Raw genomic sequence first — 19,935 nt, 5'->3', positions numbered from 1 at the left:
GAGGGTATTAATTAAACCAGTAATTAACAAACAAGATATAGAATTAATCATAAGCATGTGTATTGGCCTTAAACAAGCAATATGCAAAATTCAATACAAGACCTCAAGCCTCAACTTGCTTCTTATACTCTCCCAAGAACCCTTACCTGAAAATATTAAAACTATAATAATAAAACATAAAGTCACCGTTAATTTACACAAACATATAAGGATAGTTTATAGTTAATTAAGTGGAATTAATAATTCAAGAATTATCATTTAATTCAGGCTTTCAAATCACAACTATCTTAATCAAGTACGTTTATAAAATATATTGTCAAAAATAATGTCAGTTCATAATTGAGTTAATTTACACTAGTTTGACTTATTCAAGTTTTGACTACGAGTCAGATTTGAAGATATAAAACAACCAAGATAAGAACATTCTGTATCTTTTAGTGCACCAATTAGGTACCGCATGAATAAAGCCTCATTCCAATGTCACCTTTGCCATTTCGTCTAATCCATTACGTTCACTATCACTTTACTGTCGAAAGTGCAATCAAGCGATAACAGGGTTGAAATTCCCACCATCCTTGACTTGGCAAGTTTTCTTTCTGATTTCCTGGCATAATTTGCGGAGACAAAACAAAATGAACCTATGGAGGTGTAATGAAAAAAGTTAATCACTTATAATTTAATGAATCAATGTTTAAATCTTTATTAAAAGAGTTCTCCATATTTAAATTTAGTGTTGACTGTAACTCAAATAAAAATGCCTCTAATAAAAGCATATATTTATGAATAAAAAAAAAAAGAAAAATATACTTACAAATTTTTACAATTTCACTCAATTTTAAATTGGATTCCAGCAGTTTATTTTGTTCAAAACTTAATAATGAATTACTAAATTTTACAAAACAAAAAATGCTCTTGGAGTTTGTAAAAAAATTAATTTAATACTTTTAGCCAAAATAAAAAAATTGATTTAATCCGCTATTTATAATTTTTTATGAAAACTCTACATGTATATAATATAATTAAAAGACAACTTGATTATATAAATTTTGAGTTATAAAAATTATGTAATTAATTCTAAAGTTATAAAATCATCTAATAAAAATATAAAAGTTCTTAGTTTTATTTTTTAAAATAAAAAATGTAAGGATTTTAACTTGAGGGATTAAAAAATTTAATTGACACGAATAAGTAAGAAAGAAATGAAAATAACTATCTAGTTCAACAGCATCGACACGAGCAAGCTATTAATCATGGCCTTCCTCATTTAGTATCAGTATCCGTCAAAGTGCTATGCCAAGCTAATTAACATTATTGTCCCACAAGTTTATATTGGCATGCAATAATTCTTTTCAGAGAAGTGATGAAAGGCCATATCTTCCCATTATATATTTATACCAAAACATTAAATTCCTCATGAAAAATTAAAAATGATTGATTTAGGGAGAATGAAATTTAAACCTCTTTTAAAAAAATTTATCACAATAAGAACTTATCAGTGTGAAAACATATATATGTTATTTTTTGTTAGGATTTCCTTAAAATTTTAATAAAAATATAAATTAAGATTTATTTTTTAATAATAACATATATGCATTTTCACACTATAATATCCAATGCAAAATTTATAAATAGTTGTTGCAATAAATTTTTTTAGCTTTAAATGTCATTCTCCCATTGTGATAAGTATGAATATCAATTAAATTTTTTTTATTAAATGTGAGCTTTAAAATGTCATTAGCTTATTCCAGTTTTGAAAATCAAATGGATAAGAATAAAAATTTTCAAATTATAATATCAGAATATAGAAACATCCTTGCAAGGGCTACTAGCCATTGATACGTTTTCTTTTTGGGACTTCAAAGCTTCAAGTCATCAGTTGACTTTTGAAGCATCAAGTCCCGGTTATCCAAAGACCTATGAGCCGTTGATCTGTCTCACGAGCGATGTTTTTTTACTTTGCACCAAAGTGAAATGGTTTATTGGCCCAAAAAAAGCGAAAAAGGTTTAGATTCAACGTGGACGGTTTAGATTGAACAAGGCCAAATTTGCCTTGCTTTCTTTGCGCACTCTTTGAAGTTTCAATTACAATAAGTTATCTTCCCATACCTAATCTTGTAATGTCGAACGAGTGGTCCAAACCAAAAGAAAGATTAAGTTCTGCACCATTAACCCAATTTAACTTTGAAAAAAAAAATTGCAGTTAGGTCTTAAAAAATTAAATTAATAATTTTAGATTTTAATATTTTTTTAAAATAAGTTAAAAATATCATTCAAATAATTATAAATTTAGATATTTTACTTACAAATAAAGAATTTAATTTTCAATCTTTTAGATATAACTTTCAAATTGTAATTAGAATCCTTGTTTGTGTGAATTGATATTTGTAACTCATTTAAAAAAAAAATTCGTTGGTATCTAAATGTGTCAATAATTTAATCATCTAGAATATAACTGTCATTGTAACTTAACTTTTTTATACTATTTTCAATGCTAACTTGGGCAGGGTTAAGTGCTCTGTTTTTTTTTTTTTTTGATAGAAAATATTTTTAATGTGGGACTCATTTATATGTTAGTGTCATCGCTACTAAGAAATTTTTAAGTGAGTTCAAACTTCAAAGTTTTCTACTTCTGTCATTTTAGTGTTAGGCTGTGAGCAATTGGATACCCATTTCATTACTCCTTTTTTGAATATAGTTTAGTAAAGGTGTTAACAATATTGTACCAAATTAATGCTAATGTAGTTCATTTCTCACACTCCTACACACAGGAAAATATGTTTAACAATATTGAGTGAATGGCTTTGCTACTGAGATATAAATTACTATTTAACTTCACTTGGTCAATGAAATTGGAAGTTTTGTTGATTACAATTGATGTTGACTAATTAATTGAATTGGACACTTGGACTTAAAAGAGCTCTTATGCGCAAAATTAGACTCTAGACACAAATTATTGTTCAGAGCAAAATATTTGGAAACGTCTTTTTTGGATTTTCGATAATTTTTTTTATTTTGTATCTTATAGTCCAAAATAAAGTTTGGTTAGCAAGTTTCAATTACATATAATTTTTGTTGTTAACCATTAGACATACAACTTTAACTACATTGACACGCTATATTTAAATGAACATGAACAAGTTTACTAGTTTGATATATTTGACAAGCACAAATTTTAATAGGATGATAATTCTCTCATTACCACATTACTGGCTACAATACATACACTTGCAATTTATGCGTGATGGCAAACAAGTAGAAGCATTCTTGACTCTATTTTGGCATTGGCAATAGCTTTGTATTTTATCATCTTTCGTTATTTGGTATTCTCAAATACAATAAATTAATCTAGCAAAAATAAATAAAAATAAAGAATTATGGACAAACACCTAGTCATGTTTATCGAGCACTTATTGTAGTATTTGAAACATTGTTTACAGAGGGATCCCCAGATGTTGAAGACTCTGAATGCTCTATGTTAGAATTGAATAAGAAGGCAGGTTTTCGAGGTGAGGGAAGGGTTACTTCATTGCCAAGCATGAAAATAACTTCCAACATGGATGGCCTATATAAGGCACTTTCTTGCACACACAAGAGCCCAATTTGTATACACCTTAGGGCTACATCAAGAGGATATGATTCACCAAGTGTTGAATCCACTATTTCCAAGGCTTTTCCTTCTCTCCACAATTCCCATACCTACAAATCAATGAGGCCACCATAATTATAAAGAAAAATGACAAAGAAGCAGTTTCTAATACTTTCAGGTTAAACATTAGAAGAGATGGGAAAAAAACCAATGATGTTTGAATGTTATCCTTGTAGGTTTCTTTAGTTTTACCTGTCCAATTAAATTTACTGATGCTCTTTCTTCATGACAATCTGTATTTCTTTTGCCACTAATAATCTCTAGCAATAGAATACCGAAGCTGAAAACATCAGACTTTGTAAATATTGTCCTACCATTGCATATTCTGGAGACATATAACCACTGTAATTAAAAAAAGTAGTTATAAAAATATCATAAAAGTCAATTATTTTATTTTAAAATGAGTGAAAGAGTTTTGAGCTTACTATGTCCCAACAATTCGTCTAGTTCTTGCTTGGACTTGATCTTCTCCAAATATTCTTGCCATGCCAAAATCTGAAATTTTAGGATTCATTGTAGCATCTAAGAGAACATTACTGGCTTTGAGATCTCTATGGATTATTTTCAGCCTTGAATCTTGATGAAGATAGAGAAGACCTCGAGCAATTCCAAACATAATATGAAAACGTGTGTCCCAATTTAATGACATTCTTTGATTCCTATCTGCAATGAACCACAAATGCTGCTTAACCTTGAAAATGATGGGAAACTAACAGAGCTATATCAAGATGATATACAGATTAAGTATGATATGATAGGTTTAGGAATTCAAGGCTATATGATATTTTTATATATGTAGGAAATGGTATTTTTAAGCATCGAATCTTAGCTTCCTCGAACCACAATGTAATCACATACAACTCTTATAATTCTGATAAAAGTTACGTATTATAAGAGGGCCCTGATACTGATTGGCTACATATGAAAACTAATTATGTCCTCGATTCATATTAAGCATAAATGCTTTGAGCCGTTTAATTGCACTGGCCCTAAGCATTTGCTTAGTTTGAGAAGAATATGTGAAAAATCGTATGTAAATGCCAAATTTGGTGAATTGACTAATTACAGGTATAAATCAATTTATTTCAGTTCTCTGGTTTACTGAGGTATGCAAATTGATAGTGTGCGACATTTGAACGCAATATCAGTTTAGAGAAAGAGGAGGAGAATAGCACATACCAAATAGAAAGAAGTTCAAGCTTTTGTTGGGAAGATACTCATAGATCAACATCCTTTCTTCTTTATGAATGCAATATCCTACCAATTTCACAAGATTCCTGTGTTGTAGTTTTGCAATTAGTTTAATTTCATTCTTGAACTCTTGAGTCCCTTGTCCAGAATCTTGGGACAATCTTTTTACAGCTATCTCTTGTCCATTAGCTAATGTGCCCTGAGATATCAAGATAGTCATATGTAAATACCAATATATTATATAAGAGTATACCAAGTGTCCTTGTGATACTATCCATTAATGTGATTGCGGATTTTTTTCCTTTTAAACAAGTCATTTGTTTTTTCAAATCATGCATGATTTAAAAAGAAAATATTGTGTTTATTCCCATGCAAATGCACATGACTAAGGCTAGTTATACTAATACGTTCAAACCAATCTGCCTTAGAGTTACATCACATTACCAATTGGATAGCAAGGAGATTCTTCAGCATTTTACGTACCTTGTATACAGAACCAAATCCACCTTGCCCTAATTGATTCTCATTTGAGAAATTGTTTGTTGCAGTCATTATGGTTTTGATGCTGAAAAATGGTAAGCTTGGTTGTGCCCTGTTGTCACCATGGTCCTCTTGATCTGTTGGGGAATCTAATTTTAATTCTTGTTCGGCTATTTCATCTGGAATAAGCACAAATTAATAGGGTGAAATAGCTTAAAACATGTACATAAGTAATATTAAGAGAAGAGAAAAATGAACTTTAAAACCCTTTATCAAAAAGGGGGGGGGGAAATCAAGACTAATGCTTTAAGAATTAGATTAGGTCATCACTGGACCAGAGTAAACTTGTCTGTGTTCTGTTTTCACCATGCTCCTCTAGCAGTTTTGCTATTTTAGCTAATCAATTATCATAAACTTTTGAATTTTGAGCACACAGAAATTACGATCATCATTTAAAAAAAATGAAGCTTTGCTTTTGTAAGAAGATACAAATAGGAATAAGAACAGAGTTTTGTACTGTATCACAGAGTCAGAACCTTACTCTATAAGACTAACATCTAACCATGTTAACTTGTCTAATACTCTCTCTGGTCCAAAATATAAGCAGCTTTCAACAATAACCTGCATCCCAATACAATTCTTATTATCATGAAAATAAATCTTGTTTTCCCTTTTTACTCTTAGTTCCAATTGCCAATGATGAGTGAGAAGAAGGTAATAAATTCACATAAGAATCTAAGTTAATAAAGACAATAGGTAAAATGGGGGGAAATTTTTACGACGACTAAGTTGCTTATGTATTGGACCAAGATTAGCTAAAAGAAAAGGCGTATATTTCTACCGGATGGAGTATACTTTAAAATACTTACAAGTTACAGAACATGATAAAACAAAAATAAATTGGCAAAACAGTAACGTTTGGTTCTGGTGTTGTTTTGGATCATATCAATACCATTTCATGAAAAGGAATTAATATAAGTGAAAGAACATCAACAGAACAGACTATAAGGCAGCAAGAAATTAAATGACATGAGATACACACCTCTTCTTTTCCTGTTCCAAAAGAAGTACACAAATAGGGCTGTAAGAAGAGAAATCAATGTGACACAAGCTGTTACAATTCCCACTTTTCCAGACTTAGCAAGTGCTGCCTTTGATTTCCTAGCATATTTTGCTGAGAAATGTAGGAAGAAATAAGTCTTAAAGACAGAGAGAAAAGGAGAAAAAACAAAGGAAAATGCTGGTTGGAGAAGAAAAATAAAGAAAAGGATTGCAATTACCAAGTTCAATAGCATCAACACGAACAAATAAATCATGCCCTTCTTGACTTAAAATCTGTGTGTCCATCAAAGTACCATACCATGTCAAGCATCCACTTCCACCATTTCTCACATCCGCAGCTGCATAGGAACTACAAGAACAGTTTCTCAAGCACTCTTGCTCACATTCTTCCAAACTCATCTCCATATTAGCATTCGCTATAGATGTATCAGGAATCTTAACGCTTTCTACTCTAACAAAGCCTTCTCCATTCCCACATAAGGGTGGTCCTTTCTTTCTCACACAACCCTCTGTCGCATCGCCATGTTGATACCAATTTGTTGGATTTCTTGGTTCAAATCCAGGCAGGCAAGAACACTTGAAATTTGCATAGTTAAGAGGATCACAGTTGCTGTTAGTACCACAGGTTCCATAGTTGTCACAATCTACTTCTGGTCCAGACCAGTATCGATTCCATTGTTGCTTATCAAAATCCCATAAAAATGTTTGAAAGAATCCAGATTGAAGAGCCACCACCCGCATGATGACCGTCTTGTCAAAAGCGTAAAATATGAATCCGACCTCATTATCGTTGTCCGTGACATTAATGCTGTAATCAGTGGATGTTGCTCGTTTCATAAATGGGATACCTACAAATATTTCGCCATTAAAGGATCCTGCTCGCCACACTGGAACATTCTTCTTGTATGCAAACATCTGAGCTTTCCCACTAGTGTTGAACCTAACTGAGAAGCTTCCTGTTCCCGGATCATCATCTGTCTTCCATGCCTGCAACGACCAGCTCTGACCAGTTCTTTTGTTAACTCCAAGTTTGGCATATGGAAGCAAGGTATCAGTGGGATGATCAAAACTCTGCCAGATAACAGTTTTGGAGTTGTTTTGAGTCAAAACAAGGTTACCCAAATCTGTAAGTTGAGCCACAACTCTTGCGTTTGGAACAGTGACAGAAACATTCGTAGACCAGATGGGCATGTCAGAATGATTCTGATGAAGAATTAGATTTCCATTTGAGCTGATGGAAAGAACTCCAGAGGTGTCATTCATAGGATCATCATCATTCATAGGATCATTTCCATTTGTCAATGGTTATGGTGGCAGAAGCTGCACAAAAGAAGCTGTGATGGATTATGAAAGAAAAAATAACCATCCCATTTGCTATCCTCATTATCTGGCGACTTGTCCCATACCAGATTTTTGTTCAGAGAAGTGATTGCAGGCTCTGCCCCATGCCCACACCCTACTTTACCCACCTAGAACTACCAGTGCTGACATAAAAATTCGTTGTTACAACCAGTGATGATAAAAGAAATAAGAAAGCAAGAAAGGAAACTATTGTAACAGCCAGTATCATGCGTGTGTGCATATATTATAAAGACAAATTAATTGATGAACAAGCGGATAAGTTCGTACAAATTAGGATCTCTTGAACGGTTTTCCTCAACTTTTTAAGCCTGCGACCAAAGTGAAAGGTTTAGTTTTCCAATTAAATAGTCAAATAAAACCGCTTTGAATTCAACATGGGTGGGTCATATATTAGAGCCAGATTAAATGTGTTTTTTCCAACTTTCTCTCCATATTCCTTGAATGTCGGCTTCTCAAATTTCTTCCCATATCTTATCTTGTAATGATGAACAAGCGAACCCAAAGCTAAAAAGTTGTCTCACCTTGCGTTTCAAATTGAACCAGAGCTGGACCATTTACACAATTTAACTTTTTAATACTTTTCTGAATTCTAATTGTAATTGGTCGGATTAATTAAATCTTTTTTGAGTCGGTTGCCTGAATGATAATAGGTCAAACCATACCAAGCTGACTCCTTCATTCACGATCTGGTCTTTTGCTGTAATCAGAATTCCAATCATATAAAAGTTCTCATATCAAATATTTTCTAGTTTCGCATTCTTTTTCCTTCTGGACCTTCGTATAGGACACTTGGACAGAGTTAAATGGATAACTTTTCTTAGGTTATATTTAATTTATTTGGCAGTGTCATTCCTGATAAGAAATTTTTTCAACAGATTGCGAAGTTTTTCCTGTCTGACTATCGTGAGGTTGTGAGCTATTGGATATCTATTTCCTCACTCAACAAGAACAAACGAGGATTCCTTAAAACGGTCTGATTTATCCCTGTAGGGTTAATAATTAGTAGTAAACTAATTCTATTTCTATTTCATTCATGGTTTTTTTTTTTTTATATCAACCTCCGAAACAGACAAGAAAAGACAGAAATGCTCAATAACGGAACACAATCATGTACTTTTGGATTTTGGAACTTACCCTAGTACATGACTTCAAGCAGGAATAATGATTCATGAAAAATTATGATAAAGGTTATTCTCAATGTACACGGTGATTCCTGGCCCCAAAGAAAAATGTACTTGGTGATTAGTAGCAAGTGAATCACACAGAGAGAGTGAAGTAATGTATCCATACACTAATACTTGTAAATTGTAATGATGACGTCAACCCACTTCCACTCTTCGAAGTTTTGACTGTAATATATAATCAAAATCTGTATCAAGATATGCTATTCGCCAACCCCCGTGCATTTCTTAAACTCCTAAAGTTCAAAGAAAAATGTATCTAGTTAACATCAACAATAACCGTAACCAAAAAAATAAAAAAAATATAATAATAATAATAATAATAATGGTTTGAGAGCTAAAAGCAGTTTTACCATTTATCATCCTCTAATGCATCAACTATTACTTTATAAGAAAATCTAGCACTGTACTGCGGTTACCCTAACAGTGCTGTGCCTATTAATGATCAGAAGCTACAAGCTATTTTGTGTCGGCTCAACTCAGATGATTGAAAATCAAATATGAGAATTTGAAATTTGATTGAGTCTCAAAACATTTGATTTAGTGCGAAGCAACAGATTCAAGCTTTAGGTAGGTGAAAAACGTTTTGGTGCAATCAACATCTTCCAGCAAAGCACTGATGATGAGCAGTCATCTGATGTTGAAATCATCACGTGATGAAAGACATAAAGATATTATAATATTTACAGTTGTGCAGAATGACTAAACAACTGTAAAGCATGAAATTAAAAAATGGTTAGTGGTATGAAATTTCGAAGATTGATTGATTTTTTGCTCCTTGTGTGTGCGTGAGTGGCTTCAATGTTCCTAATCTTTCTCACCAACATCTTCCCAACAGAAAAGGGTTTTGCTGGTCTCGATGATCTATAATCCTGAATTACGTGTTGGATGTTGATATGACAATAGTTTTAAGGTTATTCTGCAATAAAATAACTGTAAATTGCTAGAGGTTTCAGGTACATTAAATGAACTAAGGAACAAAAAAACATATTTACTTCCTTGAATTAAGCACAAATTACAATATCTACTGGTTCTTATAACCTAAAGGTCTTGGATTATACTCTCTCCCGTTACTATAAGATGTTTTAGGCTCTTTTACGTAGACTAAAAACAACTTATATAAATTTATTTGTTCAAAAACATTCAAGCATTCCAATTATACCATTCGTCTTTTTTTTTTTTCTGAAACATATTGTAAAACTTTAGCTCAAGTCACGAGACTACTATTAAAATTCTAGGAGTAAAAATGGAAGATCGTTTGATATTTTAACACCTTATAAATTGGACCAACTTTATCTTTGAGAAGACACCTTGTATAGGGGACTAGATAAGATGCATGCATGAACCGAGTCCAATTTGATTTAACCGAAGTAATCACAACTTTAGTACCATTATATACAAAAGCTTTAATATTTATTGTTTTGCATATTACCTTGATTTTCCCTCTTCATAAAATGGTGTTATAGTCCATCCTATTTGTCTTCCAAAAAGTAGACAGGGCCCTCGAGTTATACCTGCTCCAACCGAAGACCTTTTTTCCCCTCGATATTAACTAGTCCACTTAAAAAGCATAGATCCTTCCACAACAGCTTTTGAAATAGAAACAGTAAAAAGATGAATTTTTCCTCCTAAGAAGCAGAATGAAGGTTAAAAATTCTCATGGAGGAAACAAAGTTCTTCACCCTCTTCTTTCTTGGCACTTTTTTTGTTTGATATCCTTGTTTTCCAACAGTTTTGAAAGCAAAGGATTCCATAACTTCAACGCATTCCATCACTGATAGCCAGACACTAGTTTCCTCTGGTGAAAAATTTGAACTTGATTTCTTCAGTCCTGGCAATTCCAGTTTGAAACATCTGGGAATATGGTACAAGTATATCCCAAAGCTTACTGTTGTTTGGGTTGCAAACAGGGACAATCCACTTGTGAATTCTACTGGCACTTTAACATTCAGCAATGACGGTAAGCTTATCATTTTCAGTCATAGAGGAGGTATCACATGGGCTGCGAACTCATCCAGATCAGCAAGGAAACCAGTAGCTCAGCTTCTAGACTCTGGAAATTCGTCTTGAGAGACCTTGAAGATGAAAGCTCTGAGAGCTACGGATGGAAGAGTTTTGATCATCCAACTGATACATTTATTCCGGGAATGAGACTTGGTTGGAACTTCAAAACTGGGTTGAACAGACATTTAACCTCTGGAAAAGACATGATGATCCTTCTTCTGGAGAGTATACGCGTCATGTGGACCCACGTGGCCTCCTCAGCTTCTTCTTCAAGGGAAGAAGGTCTTCAGAAGTGGACCATGGTTTGCACAACAACTCAGGTGATCCAACTCCTATATATATAAATTATAATTGAAATAAAATAAAATTTGAAATCGTATATCTCTCTCACACACACACATAAGTCATAAATTAAAATAATATAAAAGACTAATGTAAAGTGTAAACAAATATCTGGAGTAGACAAGTAAATCACAAGAAAGCTCTTGGAGGTACAGGAGCAATTAGTTGAACAACCACCACAAGCATGGTTGCCAGAAAGATTAATGTTGCAATTAATAAATTCAATGCATCCTATAATTCTTTGAACCCACACCACATCAAAACCCTTTTTAAGCAAAACCTCCCTCAAAAAATCCCATTCAGCCCTATCATAAGCCTTGCTCATATTTGTGTTCAAAGATAATTCATTCTTCTTACCCTGTTTCTTCCTTTTCAAACAATGAAAAGCTTCACGCACCACAATAATATTGTCTTGAATCAATCTCCCCTTCGCAAATGCACAATGATTTTGAGAAATCAACTTTGGCATAATCCTCTTCATTCTATTTGTCATTACTTTAGCAATCACCTTATAACAGAATTAAATTACACAAGCTGATAGGCCTCAATTACCCAACATTCTCAGGTTTATCTACTTTAGGAACCATGACCAAATCAGTTTTATTAATTTCCTGTAAACCCACACCACCCTCCAAACACTTCCTTACAACCTCGAAAAACATATTACCCACCCCATCCCAAGAAAATTGATAAAACTGGCCTGAAAATCCATCTGGTCCAGGCGCCTTCTGTCCAACAAGTTGGAAGCATGTCAATCTCACTTCTTCTTTGCTCACTGGTTGTGCTAATCACAAATTATCATCATCATCAACACATTTATCCATATAGCTAAGAGCCAAACCCATATCCCTTTGTTTGGAACTTGAAAACAGCTACTGGTCAAAATTTGCAAATTCAGCAGCAATCAAAGATTCATCTTCAATCCAGTCATCATCACCTTTTTTTAAGTCTTAGAATCTTATTCCTTGCTCTTCCTCTAATTGTCAGCAAATGAAAGAATTTGGAGTTTGAGTCACCTTCTTTTAACCACTGAACTCTAGCTCTCTGCTCCCAATATTTCTCTTCCCATTACCAAACCTCGTCCATTTCAAAAATTATTTTTTCCAATTTCAACAGCCTTCTCTTCTGTTAATACCCCTTCCTTACAGTACTCTTCCAACCGATTCATTAGATTTTCAATTACTTTTCTATTATTTGGAAAAGTGCTCCTGCTCAACTTTATTAATGATCAGAAGCTCCAAAATATATTGTGTCGGCTCAACTCAGATGATTGAAAATAAAATATAAGAATTTGAAATTTGATTGAGTCTCAAAACTTTGATTTTGTGCAAAGAAATAGATTCAAGTTTTAGCTAGGTGAAAAACGCTTTGCTGCAATCAACATCTTCCAGAATAGCACTGATTGACGAGTAGTCATCTGATGTTGAAATCACCACGTGATGAAAGACACTAAGATATTATAACATTTACAGTTGTGCAGAATGATTAAACAACTGTAAAGCATGAAATTAAAAAATGGTTAGTGGTATGAAATTTCAAAATTTGATTCATTTTTTGCTCCTTTTGTGTGAGTGGCTTCAATGTTCCTAATCTTTCTCACCAACATCTTCTCAACAGAAAAGGGTTTTGTTGGTCTCGATGACCTATAATCCTAAACTACAATATTTACTGGTTCTCATAACCTAAAAGTCTAGGACTATCTCTCTCCTGCTACTATAAGATGTTTTAGGCTCTTATACGTAGATTAAAAACAACTTATATAAAATTATTTGTTCAAAAACATTCAAGCATTCCAATTATACCATTCATCTTTGATTTTTGCGAAAGATATTATAAAACATTAGCTCAAGATATTATAAAACTCTGTGTAAGATACTATAAAAATTTTAGGAGTAAAAATGGAAGATCATTTGATATTTTAACACCTTATAAATTGGACTAACTTTATCTTTGAGAAGACACCTTATATAGGGGACTAGATAAGATGCATGCATGAACCGAGTCCAATTTGATTTAACTGTACTAATCACAACTTTAGTACCATTTTATACAAAAGTTTTAATATTTATTGTTTTGCATATTACCTTGATTTCCCTCTTGATAAAATGGTGTTATTTTCCATCTATTTGTCTTCCAGAAAGTAGACAGGGCCCACGAGTTATACCTGCTCCAACTGAAGACCTTTTTTCCCCTCGATCTTGACGAGTCCACTTAAAAGGCATGGATCCTTCCACAACAGCTTTTGGAATAGAAACAGTAAAAAGATGAATTTTTCCTCTTAAGAAGCAGAATGAAGGTTAAAAATTCTCATGGAGGAAACAAAGTTCTTCACCCTCTTCTTTCTTGGCACTTCTTTTTGTTTGATATCCTTGTTTCCAACAGTTTTGAAAGCAAAGGATTCCATAACTTCAACGCATTCCATCACTGATAGCCAGACACTAGTTTCCTCTGGTGAAAAATTTGAACTTGGTTTCTTCAGTCCTGGCAATTCCAGTTTGAAATATCTGGGAATATGGTACAAGTATATCCCAAAGCTTACTGTTGTTTGGGTTGCAAACAGGGACAATCCACTTGTGAATTCTACTGGCACTTTAAAATTCAGCAATGACGGTAAGCTTATCATTCTCAGCCATACAGGAGGTATCATATGGGCTGCGAACTCATCCAGATCAGCAAGGAAACCAGTAGCTCAGCTTCTAGACTCTGGAAATTTCGTCTTCAGAGATCTTGAAGATGAAAGCTCTGAGAGCTACAGATGGGAGAGTTTTGATCATCCAACTGATACATTTATTCCGGGAATGAGACTTGGTTGGAACTTCAAAACTGGGTTGAACAGACATTTAACCTCTTGGAAAAGACATGATGATCCTTCTTCTGGAGAGTATACGTATAGTGTGGATCCACGTGGCCTTCCTCAGCTTCTTCTTCTTAAAGGGAAAGAGAAGGTCTTCAGAAGTGGACCATGGTTTGCACAACAACTCAAAGGTGACCCAGCTCTTATGGAAAACCCAGTTTTCAAACCTGTTTTTATTTTTGATTCTGATGAAGTGATTTTCACGTATGAAGTTAAGGACAGTGTCACTTCAAGATTTGTACTTACTCAATCTGGTATGATTCAGCACTTCTCGTGGAGTGATCCTCATTCCAGTTGGATCCCAGATTTTACAGTTCAAGGAGATCGCTGTGATGATTACGCCATTTGTGGTGCCAATGGTAGTTGTGGCATAAAAGAATCCCCAATTTGCAAGTGTTTGGATGGATTTGAGCCAAGACTACCTCAAGATTGGCGGAAATATGAATGGTCAGGTGGATGTATTAGGAAGGATTCTCAAACTTGCAGAAATGGAGAGGGATTTAAGAAACTTACAGGAGTGAAACTACCAGATTCTTCTGTGTTTCACACAAACTCAACCATGAGTTTTGAGGAGTGTGAGGCAGAGTGCTTGAAGAACTGTTCTTGTGTAGCTTATGCTAAACAAGATATTAATACAACCGGCAAAGGATGTGTTTGTTGGTTTGGCAGCTTATTCGATATCAGAGAGGTTGCAGATTATGGACAAGATCTCTACATCAGAGTTCCAGCTTCAGAACTAGGTAAGAAATTTGAGGATATAGTCCTGAGTAGGGTTACAGATACTCTAGTTCTTCGATTTTCTTAGGCCAAGCTTTAACACATATAGATATTCTAATATCTGCATATTGTTGTTAGGTTCAAATGCTCATGTCCCGAAAAGAAAGAAACATATAATAATTATTGTGGCTGTATCAGTGGGTTCAGCAATTGTTGTCTTGGTATCATGGCTCATAATTAAGAGATGGAGAAGGGAAGGTAAATTATCTTGTATTTTCAGAAGGTTTTGTTCCTTTTTTTTTTTTTTGCTATTAATTCTGCAATATTTATTTTTATTGACTTGTCCTTATTTTCTATTTTTTGAGGAGCTATAGAGGCAGAAATTCAACTGGTACTTAACAGATCTAGAAGTGAACTCCCATCATTCAAGATTGACATTATTGAAGCTGCAACAAAGAACTTCTCTGTCTGCAATAAGATCGGAGAAGGTGGATTTGGTCCTGTATACAAAGTAATTCACTACTTCTCTTGGCTAATTATCTAACAATTAACATTTCAATCAATGACACGAAACTAAAGACTTCCAATAATGTAATGCACAATTTATAGAATGCGAAATTCAATTCTTCCACTGAATAGATTATTTCAGGAGGTAAGTCAGCCTTTCACCATATTCTTAGAGGAGATTATATATTCTTCAGGATCAACAGTTTAGCAGATTGAAAAGTATACAATCATAGAAATTTAGTTAGATAATTGAATTTTCACTATATATTTCTAATTGTATTTTTGTATAATGAGACAAAGTACTCTGCTATCGCTTTACATATAACTACTATAACTCTTCATACACTCTTCACAGGACGTATTCTGATATAATCCATTAATTTCTGACAATAGTTCTGCAGTCCAGATATCCCAAGTTCCTGGTTTCTCCATACATTCCAGAGTTCCCAGTTCCTAAAAAGTAAAAATTTGTTCTCTCTGTTTTCCGTCACACATTGATCAATGTGGGAAATTTCAGGGTAAACTAGCATCAGGACAAGAAATAGCTGTGAAAAGGCTATCTGAAAGTTCAGGACAAGGCTTGCAAGAGTTCAAGAATGAGGTTATTACAATATCCCAACTTCAACATCGAAATCTTGTCAAACTTCTAGGTTGCTGCATTCATAAAGATGACAGAATGTTGATCTATGAGTACATGCCAAATCAAAGCTTAGACTCCCTGCTATTTGGTTAGCCTCTTAAATATTCAACACACGCATCCACATATCAATGAACATGTTTACTGAATCACTAAGATACTGTCTCACATGTATAATGTGATGAAACAGATGAAACAAAACGCTCTACACTCACCTGGCAGCAGAGACTGGACATTATTGTCGGAGTAGCTAGAGGAATCCTTTACCTGCACAGAGACTCAAGACTCAGAATAATTCATAGAGATTTGAAAGCCAGCAATGTTCTTTTAGATAGTGAAATGAATCCAAAAATTTCTGACTTTGGAATGGCAAGAATGTTTGGCAGAGATCAAACTGAAGCAAAAACCAATAGATTAGTTGGAACCTAGTATGCACAGAGAAAAATGACCTATTCAAAAATATTTCTTCTCCTTAACACCACAATTGCTAAAATCAAATTACCTTTTTGTAATTGTTGCAGTGGATACATGCCACCAGAGTATGCAATAGATGGCCACTTCTCATTCAAATCTGATGTCTTCAGCTTTGGTGTTTTGCTATTAGAGCTGTTGAGCGGCAAGAAAAATAAAGGATTTTTCCATCCAGATCACAAGCTGAACCTCCTTGGCCATGTGAGTAAAATAGTGAATCAATATTTAGTACTTCAAAACAATTCTTTTACCAGAAACAATGATTTTGTTTGAACTGTATAGAATATTTGATCTTGGCAAGATTATGTAGCATCATTGAAGCACCTGAAACTGTTATGAAATGTGTCAGGCATGGAAGCTTTGGACTGAAGAGAATGCATTGGAGCTGATGGATACAATACTTGAGAATCAGTTTCCTGCATCAGAAGCTCTGAGGTGTATCCAAGTGGGACTTTCTTGCGTTCAACAGAACCCAGAAGATCGACCAACAATGTCACAAGTGCTTCTGATGTTAGACAGTGACACTGTCTCGCTGCCCCAACCTGGACGACCAGGAATGTATTCAGAGAGATATTTCTCTGAAACAGATTCATCATCACTTGCAGGAGTCAATTCTTGTTCCAATGACACAAGCATCACCTTACTGGAGGGTCGTTAAGCTTTTGTCTCTGAAAATGGCTTGTGAGACAAACGTGCAATAGAATCTGCTGCTTGAAATAAAATTAAGCTTATGATAACAATCATGCATTGTTGCAGGAGAATGCTTCGTATAATGAATGTGTGTTTGATCAATCAAACCAAAATCAATTTTCAGGGATAAAATTCTCCATCACATCAGGATAAACAAGAGGAAAATTCATCAAAGAATTTTGTACATAGATCCAGAGGTAAGAAAGAGTTTGAGTAAAGTAATATAAATAAAGTATTTCTCTCTTTCTTTCCAATTTTCATAGCATAAAAATGAACAGAGCGGATACTCTCCATTCAGCCTTTGAATGCAGTCAAGGGCCGTTAAAACCGTTCCTTTATTCTAAAAATGAAGGAATGTGTTCAAAAAAAATTGAAAGAAGTTAAATATTTTTTAAGCAAAATCGACGATAGAAGGAGAACTTTTCACAGAATCATATAGAAACGGGCAATTGGTGCAATGGAGAGCAAAATTTGATTGCCGTTCAAGAATCTTTTCACAGAATGCAAGAATCAACTATATTTTCTGCACCATCAAATGTATTGCAAACAAAGACAACCTCACTGTTGGGCAAACCATTAAGAACCGACGTTTCGGTACGTTTATATCAATATTAAATGAAACAGAAATTATAAAACGAAGAGAGAAAAACCCTCGATTGTAGGAAAAAATAACCTTTTTACCCCATGTTTCTTCATGCGCCGTCATGATTCTCTCTCCATTCGGTGATTTTGTCTACTCGAGCAAGGAAGTAAACTCCCTCAAAATTACAGGACGGCTAAGGTGGGGTGAAAGATAATTGATAGATTAGAAGTTCTTTAGTTATGACATTCCCTACCAATTATAATAATATTTTAGGCTAAAAAATATCAAATTTTCTTGAATTTAAGTTGTTGTACATAACTCTTTTTAAGTTTATTTCTCCATTATAAATTCTTCTAATATTATTTTTTAATTATTTTACTAGCAAAAATTATCATATCATATTAACAAAAAAAAAAAACATATAACAACTTATATAATATTCAATGTAAGTTAATAATAGATTTATGAAAATATTATTCATATTTTTTTATTATTATTAACATATATTAGATGTCACATAAATTGTCTGTTTTTTTTTTAAATATGATATGACAAGTTTTATTAATAAAATAACTAAAAAATAATTGGAGAGGCATCTGCAGTCAAAAAAATAACAAAGATAAAAATTAATTTTAAACTACTAAAGATAAAAGCATTGTTTCAAAAAAGTTTTATATATTCCATCTATATTTTATAAGTTATTTATAAATTATTTCTAACATTATGAATCATAATTTCTTGAATGTATATACTTAGCACTAGTCAAAAACTTTTAAAATACTTAAATAGCTAGATTTTTTAAAATGTAACATACGGTGCATTCAATTTGACGTCTTATACATAAGAACTTGCTATTAGAATTATTTTATTTGATGCACCGCTATTAGAGTTCTTGGTTAATAATTAATTAATAAATTCATTCAAGTTAAGTAAAATCCTAAATCTAGATATTTTTTTATTCAAAAAAGAATAGATTTATTAATCACCCAAAAAAAAATATTACACTCACCAAGAATTAAAAACAAAAAAAGAAACACTAGGGAAAAAAATCTACGAGTACAAGCTAATATACACAAGAAAAAAAAAACAAATTAACACAACAAAAAACCAGAAAACAATCGTCCAACAACCCAGAAACAAACAAAAATGAAAAAAGAAACAAAGCAGCAAAAAGCCAATCAATCAATATCGCTCCTATCACCACAGCCTCCATCCAAGTTTTGCCTTATCAGTTCCAAGGACGCATTTCCTTGGAAGCATTTATTGCAACCAACTTAGCAGTTCTATTCAGAGATCTAGGAATCAACAGAGTGAATTGAAACATTCCTCAGCTCATCAAGCATATTCAAGACATCTGCAGCAATCATCTAGCTCTTCCACTCACACAGTTTAACCTTCTTACCTGCAAGACAATTAGCCAAATTTTCACAGTCAGTAAAAATAACCATGTCTATATTACCACAGTTAGTACCACACTCAAAGCTTTACTTAAAGGCATTCCCTCTGTTGCAAAAGCAGAAGAAACAAATACTCTACCAACAAAAGCATCTACCATTCCACCATCTTTATTTTGAATTATTACTCCAATACCAGCTCTATCCTTCTTATTGCTTTATGAACCATCAATATTGATTTGCCTATCAGAATCAGTCACATCAGTCTGAATCACCATATTTGACCTTCTCTTCAAACTCTGCAAACCACTTTCTCAATCAGCTTCACAGCATCAGCAATCACCTAAGCCGGTGAAAAACCATATTGCATCTTTTTTTTCCACATACACAAGCAAATAGTTGCAAGCATAGCCTTTTCATAATCCCCCAAACAACTTCCCTTGCTAATCCACTCCCATAACCACTTGTCAAAGCAAGAGGACAGACAAATTGCCAGATGATGAGACTAGAATATAAAATGGATCATAAACTCCAAATTTGCATTAGAGTATTGAGTACAATTACAATGTAAAGAGACTCAGAAAGCATAATACAAGGACACGTGTAATGATACGTATACAAGAATTCTTAACCACTCAACTAATCTCATAACAAACTTAGCTTTGAATATTGACCATAACTGACTAAAGAGTCTAATTTCCACCTGCTACGATTTCTTAGGGTAAAAAATTACATATTATCATCAAGATCACAATCATTGTCATTGGTTCTGATGTAGGAAACAACATCCTCTTGACCCATAATGTTCTGAAGT

The 19,935-nt window shown here is 33.5% G+C and overlaps 2 protein-coding genes and 1 long non-coding RNA gene across 3 annotated transcripts; 1 reads left to right on the top strand and 2 right to left on the bottom strand.

Moving 5' to 3' along the window:
• Positions 1-3,273: 3,273 nt before the first annotated feature.
• On the bottom strand, positions 3,274-7,645 carry LOC129285511 (G-type lectin S-receptor-like serine/threonine-protein kinase At1g11410). Its single transcript, XM_054921250.1, is given in 8 exon segments — positions 3,274-3,696; positions 3,839-3,952; positions 3,955-3,988; positions 4,072-4,309; positions 4,826-5,036; positions 5,321-5,496; positions 6,360-6,491; positions 6,598-7,645. Coding segments are annotated over 8 exon segments (2,250 nt in total). The 5' UTR covers positions 7,643-7,645; the 3' UTR covers positions 3,274-3,396.
• A 1,067-nt stretch (positions 7,646-8,712) lies between these two features.
• Positions 8,713-14,775, bottom strand: LOC129285514 (uncharacterized). Its single transcript, XR_008587228.1, has 4 exons — positions 14,636-14,775; positions 13,353-14,540; positions 10,355-11,210; positions 8,713-9,158 (listed from the first exon to the last, which is right to left on the bottom strand). It is a non-coding gene; the product is annotated as an uncharacterized LOC129285514 (long non-coding RNA).
• LOC129285510 (G-type lectin S-receptor-like serine/threonine-protein kinase At4g27290) lies at positions 13,578-17,197 on the top strand. Its single transcript, XM_054921249.1, has 7 exons — positions 13,578-14,862; positions 14,978-15,097; positions 15,205-15,350; positions 15,864-16,074; positions 16,174-16,411; positions 16,505-16,655; positions 16,804-17,197. Exons 1-7 carry the CDS (start codon positions 13,578-13,580, stop codon positions 17,110-17,112), a joined length of 2,460 nt encoding a protein of 819 aa, XP_054777224.1. The 3' UTR covers positions 17,113-17,197.
• The last annotated feature ends 2,738 nt before the right edge of the window (positions 17,198-19,935 follow it).

This window comes from Prosopis cineraria, unplaced genomic scaffold (genome assembly GCF_029017545.1).
Source record: "Prosopis cineraria cultivar Desert tree isolate PC_DT_omini unplaced genomic scaffold, ASM2901754v1 PC11, whole genome shotgun sequence".
Taxonomy (NCBI): Eukaryota; Viridiplantae; Streptophyta; class Magnoliopsida; order Fabales; family Fabaceae; genus Prosopis; species Prosopis cineraria.
This window is presented reverse-complemented; position numbering and strand designations above follow the sequence as displayed.

Coding starts and splice junctions, on each gene's coding strand:
- LOC129285510 (XM_054921249.1), top strand. CDS start 13,578: ATGGAGGAAACAAAGTTCTTCACCCTCTTCTTTCTTGGCACTTCTTTT. Junction 15,098..15,204: donor TAAGAGATGGAGAAGGGAAG/GTAAATTATCTT, acceptor CTATTTTTTGAG/GAGCTATAGAGGCAGAAATT. Junction 16,075..16,173: donor CTTAGACTCCCTGCTATTTG/GTTAGCCTCTTA, acceptor GTGATGAAACAG/ATGAAACAAAACGCTCTACA.